This window comes from Fusarium keratoplasticum, chromosome 2 (genome assembly GCF_025433545.1).
Source record: "Fusarium keratoplasticum isolate Fu6.1 chromosome 2, whole genome shotgun sequence".
Taxonomy (NCBI): domain Eukaryota; kingdom Fungi; phylum Ascomycota; class Sordariomycetes; order Hypocreales; family Nectriaceae; genus Fusarium; species Fusarium keratoplasticum.
The window spans coordinates 319,816-325,649 of NC_070530.1; the positions used below are offsets into that span (position 1 = coordinate 319,816).

Consider the following 5,834-nt stretch of genomic DNA (forward strand, 5'->3'; position numbering starts at 1 on the left):
TCGTGGTTTCTTATAATAAGAATGCCCTATTGATCTAGGGTGAGTGAGTGTGACTGTCTTAAAATGATAACCACGAATTAACCCTAATATTCAGCCACATGTGTACTTCGAGCTTTGATAACATTAGGACTTGTTTTGACTATTTTTAGATATGGCATTGATCACTTTCGATTTCCTGTCAAGCAGTGAATATTGGCAATTCCAAGCTGTGAACGTTGTATTTCATCCTTGCTTGAGGGCCTCATTCATCCAGGCAGCCTCACTTCACTACCCACCCATCCCCTCCAGTATGGTTTCATCAGAATCATGCGCCAATTATGCGCATTGAGTAATAGTCATTACAACAGCTTGAGCTCCTCCAGCCTGAGCAGCACCCGTGCTAACAGCCGCAGCACTAGTCACAACAGCGTCTCCTCCGTTCCCATTCGCATCGCCACTACCAGCTTCGACTCCGAGGCCAGCGTTGAAGACATCAGCGGCAGTCTGGTCCTGGGTCGTCGCCTTTGCGGCGGCTGCGGCGCTGGTGCAGCTGGCTACAACAGCCGCATCGGCCTTGCAGCTATCTCCAAGACGCTGGCAAATGAAATCGGCAATGATGCCAATCTTTTGCGCAGATCCGTGGTTAAAGTCGGCGTCGTTGGATGGCGCGAAGGCTTCTTCCTTGCGACCGTCAAGTCCTGCGGCAAAGATGATGCTGGGATCGGAGCAAGACCCAAAGCTACCAGCCTGTCGCTTCTTCAGAGCGTTGGCGGCTTTGCATTCACTGACTTGAGTCTCGCACTGAGCGATGCCACCATCAAGCTCGCCAGAGTTGGCGGCGTTGGCACAAGCGTTGTGCTGGATATCGCAAGACCGGCTGATAGCGGCACCGGCGCCAGTGAAGGTGTTACCATTGACTGAGAAGGGTCGGTCGCCGGCGGAGGAGACAACGGGAGGAGCAGGACCGCCGAGGGTGCCGGTAAAGGCCTGGATGTTGGCACCAGCTGAAGTAACTTGGCCGACAGTTGCGGAAGTGAGAGTTGCGAGAACGGCATCCGTTGCATCAGCGGCGACGGTCTTGACAATCGTAGAGCACGAGCCCTGGGCCGCCTGGTTTGACGCCGCCGGAGCCACGGGGGTGATAGCGGTTGTGATGATAGCCGGGGCCTTGGTAGCTGGAGGCTTGGCAGCGCATCCCTTTGCCTTTGTTGTGGCTGCCGTTGTTGCTGCGTCGGCAGTGGTAGCTGCTTCGCCACCAGCATTGTTGTTGTTTCCACCAGCACCAGTGGTCACGGCAGCAGCAGACGTCTCGGCAACATCAGAAGCGACCTCAGAAGCGACCTCAGAAGCAGCAGCAGATTCCGAAGCCACGCCAGAAGCCACGCCAGTAGCGCCGCCAGAGCCACCGTTGACAATGGTAGCGAGATCAACGGTTCCAGTGACAGACGCAACACTGAAATCAGCCAGGTTGACCAAGTCAGTAGCGGCGATACCTCCAGTACCCGTAAAGGTCTGGGCGACATCAGCGACGGCGGCTGCAATCTCGTCTTCGCTGGCGTCAAGGACGAGAAGCTTCTCGGAGAAGATGCAGCCGAGTTCGGGTTCCTCAGTGTCGCAAGAGTTTCCCTTTCCAGTAGCGTCACCGGTCTAAAAGCTGTTAGCATCGGTAGAATCGGATTAAGGAAGTGCAACTTACATCGCCAGGGGCGAAAGTTCCACTCAGAAGAGCCAGGTTGGGATCAGCACCAATGCCAGCCAACTGCTTCGCCAACTCAAGAGTAATAGCCTTGTTCAAAGCCCCAGCATTCTCCGAAGCAGCGTCCTGGTGCTGCGTCAGGGCCCCAATTTCTGGGTTGACAGCCTGTTCCGTGCAGAGCTTGCTAGCAACACCAACACCTGCCGTATTGCGCTCAATTGCCTGGAACAAGAGAGCACCAGCCATGCCACGGAGATCACCCGCAGCCTTTGCGTTGGTAAAGGCTTGATCGGCGGTTTCCTGCTTCAGGCAGGCGAGGTTGGTGACGTCTCCAGCACCAGCGGCGGCAGCGCCATCACCCAAGAGACCAAAGACGGGATCTTGGATATTCTTGGGGTTATCCAAGTTGAGAAACTCGCGGGTGATGACGAGGACGAAATCGTGCGAGTGTTCCTGGGGAACTTGACGCTTGTGGAGGTGTCCCAGCTTGCTGGGAGCAAAGCGTTTATAGGCAGGAAGACCCAGGCCCAGAGGAGATGCAGAAGCAAGTCCAAGAAGGGCAGCGGTGAAAGTCAAAGATGGAATCATCGTGACGAAATGGTGAAGACGTGAAGAGGAATATATGTAACAGACCGACCAAGCAGTCACAAGAATTAACTAAGAAAGAAAGGTGCCAAGAGATTGACTTGTAAAATGAAAGAAAGAGCTCACAGAGCGTCTAGAGAAAGGAATGAGAAACGAGGTTGAAAGGGAAGACTGAAGTGTGGATGATGAGAGTTCAAACAACAAAGGCGTCAGTTGAAAGATTTATAGTTGCATCTCGACGCGACCTGTCAATTCATGAACCAATGGTTGAAAGAACCAAACATCCCTTCGCCTATTCGAGCCGAATTCCCGTTCATCGAGACCATCATCTAGCGCGGGAAGAGTTTCAGGCCATCTGAAGCCATCTTGATCCGAACCCCGAATTAGTCCAAAAACTTGAGTGTGAAGCAAAGGCGTAGTGAGGGCTACAACCTGACGCGGGAGATCAGACACTGTGAGCCGCAGATCTTGGCTTTGGGAGTTTGAAGAGTCTGGGTAGGGGTTAGGTCGGTGTCACAGGGGCTGGTTTGGGGTTAGCGGAGGGAAAGGTGCAGGGGGTTTCAGACTGTGGTCTCAAACCGTCGCTTGGGAAAGAAGGCTGGAAGAGGAATAGAGGAGTGACTAAAGTGCGGAATACGGCAATGAGGATCCGTGAATTGAAGGAGGAGGGCATCAATCGTCCATCGTGGGTGGCAGGCAAGCGGTTGTAAAGAAAAAAAACTCAAAGGCCCTGGACTGAGGTGGTAGAGGCAGTAAAAGAAAAAAAAAAAAAAAAGGGAAACTTAGCCTATTAATAAGTGAATTATAAAATTAAAGTATGAAATGATAGAATAGTATAATGATTCCTTTATAGTTTTATCAAGTTATTTATCTAATCTTTATTGCGCTTGTAACTCAGCAGGCCGAAGTGTGAACTGTGCAGTGTCTCGTATTCTTTTACGCCCAGGCGCAGTGAAAGTCGAGAGGATAAGAACCTACTACCCCCGTTCACTCAGAAACGCCGAGGCTGCCACTGTACCAAACTTGTGCCTAGAACATGCCCATCAAACTACAGTTTTGACCCTTCATCCCGGCAACCCGACCCGTCGTCCCAGGAGCGTGTTTCTCTAAGCGCCTTTTGTCTTGCACGGCTACCCTGCACGACGGATCCTTACTCATTGGACCACACGGCCGGGGAGAATCTGACTCGCGAAACCTAGACACGGGTATCTAGGGCTTCGCGAGTCTCGGCGGCATTCGTAACTTTTAGCGGGCCATTGTGGGCTGTCTCACACGGGATCTCGGCCCAAAAGCTTAGACAGCTCCGCTCGCAGATCTAAGGGTCCATGGTGTTGAGAGCACAACAAGACCCTTGATTCTCTGCAACAATGCCCTAGATTCATCTAGTTACTTGAAATCAACTTGAATTTCAGAGCCTTGGAGCTTCTATTATTTTTGCATCGATTCATGAACGACTGACTGCTTAGCTACTCCACCTTGACATCCAAGATGGAGCACCTGCGTGATAGACAAGTGTCTCGGTCTATAAAAGCGGTAAACCGCCACGTAATGAGAAATGGGTACTCTGCTGATCAAATACTGGGACTTGACGATAAGAAACAAGTGCACTGTGTCATTATGCTATCCCGTCGGACGGGGAGCAAGACACGACACGACTTGACGCTGATCAAGGACGATAAGAGAGGTTCGTTTGCCACTATATAATACTGCTGGGTCCCGAGAGAGGGTGAGGAACAATCTGAATCCTTATCGTTTCGGGCAGACATAAATCTAGTCCTACTATCATGTCATTGAGATGTCTTCTTTGGCTCTTCTTCTTATGTACACTCGCGTCCAGCCTTGCAACCAGGAATAAAGCATCAAAAATCACAAACCCATTCACACATGATATCTATTCGAGTAGATACGCCCTTAACGAAGATGGGACACCAAACAATGAGGGCGAGGCAAGTTTGACCCAATCGTAAACCCAGATCAGATCTAACCTCCCACTGCCAGGCCCACGGAAAAATCACACCTCCAGAGGGTGCAGAGCTTGCTTCGATAAAGCTTAATGGCAAAGACAAAACAGAGGTCGCAGTCTTCATCTCCGACAAAGTCAAGAAGATGCGAGTTGAGCACGCGTTTATCATCGTCCATGGAAAACTTCGAGATGGAGATTACTATTGGGAGACGATGAACAAGGTCGTGAAACGTGCAAAGGAAGCGAACTACCCTGGATCGAATCGCGAAAGTGTTATTATCGCCCCTCAATTATTCTCGACTGTCTTCAACTCGGGCCAATACACGTCACGCCAACTTGCTTGGGGAGATCTGAACGCGTGGCAAGCCGGTAGTGTGGCGACACATCCCTCCGGTACAAACTTTTCGTCGATGGATGCACTGGATGCGTTGGTCGGGGATATATCAGACAGATCAAAGTACCCCAGCCTGATAAATGTCACCATTGTTGGCCATGGTGGTGGTGGACAGCTTGTACAGAGGTACGCAGCTGTTGGCAAGGACCCTCCCGCTCACATCTCCGTCCGCTACATTCACGGCGATGCTTCATCCTGCGCATACTTTACCACAGATCGACCAATCATGGAAGACGAAGGCGCTGCGCCAGGCGCCTGCGAGTTCTACAATACTTGGCGTTACGGATTTGATCAGTTCCCCGGGACAATCGACGGTCGAAAATCACCCAAGGAATATTTTAAGCAGTACATCACCCGGGATGTTATATCAATTGTTGGATACCGTGATGTGAAAAGCAACGGCGATACATCCTGCATGGCAACAGCTCAGGGAGGAACTAAGAGGCGAGATCGTAATCTGGTTTGGTACAGGTACATCAACACACTTGCCCGGACGAGTGAGAACTTGGATGGATTTCCTGGAAGGTTCGGCGTCCTCCCAGATTGGAGTTCGGTTTCAAACGGCTCTGTCAGTTTGCGATTGAGTGTGGTTGAGGATGCTGACCATGATGTGGCTGAGGTTCTGCAAAGTAAGAACGGTCTATCAGCACTATTCAGTGACGGAGAGGTATATGCTGGCTGGAGGCCAGAGGCTTAGGGTTAAACGTGAGCTTAACTACCTGATTGATAGAAAGAATGGAGATAATTTGGGGCCCATCCTTAGACTTGGTTTTGGTGGAACTGGCGAGATATCGTGAGGCTCATCACCCAGGGAGGATCCTGGGGCAAGGGTCCTTATCGTGTAAGGGTCGGTATGCGATGAGGTCATTATCTGAATTCATAGACAACCCTGAACCGAGATTACATAGACCATGGTTTACGCTGATGAGCTGGGCGGCATCTGCCGAAGAGATCGACAATAAATACGGACCCGAAAGACGAAAAACACCGCGGGAATTTCTCATTGCTGCGCTCGTGCGTCTATCCAAAAAGCTTCATTGGCTTCTTGACCCTGTTGATCCACCAGAGGCCCAATAATTCTTTCTCGCCTTGTGTGTTAGCAGCTGCAAAACTCTCCACAGAGACCCATATGTGTTGCGAACTCTGTCTCACAGATGCAGTCTCGGGAATATCAACATCCCGAGATGTTCACCGATGGTTGTTTAGTCACTCACCTC

The 5,834-nt window shown here is 51.0% G+C and overlaps 2 protein-coding genes across 2 annotated transcripts; one reads left to right on the forward strand and one right to left on the reverse strand.

The window, feature by feature from the left end:
* Nucleotides 1-315: 315 nt before the first annotated feature.
* NCS57_00199500 (uncharacterized protein) lies at nucleotides 316-2,263 on the reverse strand (the record flags this gene model as incomplete). Its single annotated transcript, XM_053052038.1, has 2 exons — nucleotides 316-1,626; nucleotides 1,676-2,263. 2 exons carry the CDS (start codon nucleotides 2,261-2,263, stop codon nucleotides 316-318), a joined length of 1,899 nt encoding a protein of 632 aa, XP_052917284.1.
* Nucleotides 2,264-4,195: 1,932 nt separating this feature from the next.
* Nucleotides 4,196-5,314, forward strand: NCS57_00199600 (uncharacterized protein; the record flags this gene model as incomplete). The annotated part of the gene is made up of 2 exons (XM_053052039.1): nucleotides 4,196-4,210; nucleotides 4,259-5,314. 2 exons carry the CDS (start codon nucleotides 4,196-4,198, stop codon nucleotides 5,312-5,314), a joined length of 1,071 nt encoding a protein of 356 aa, XP_052917285.1.
* Nucleotides 5,315-5,834: the final 520 nt, after the last annotated feature.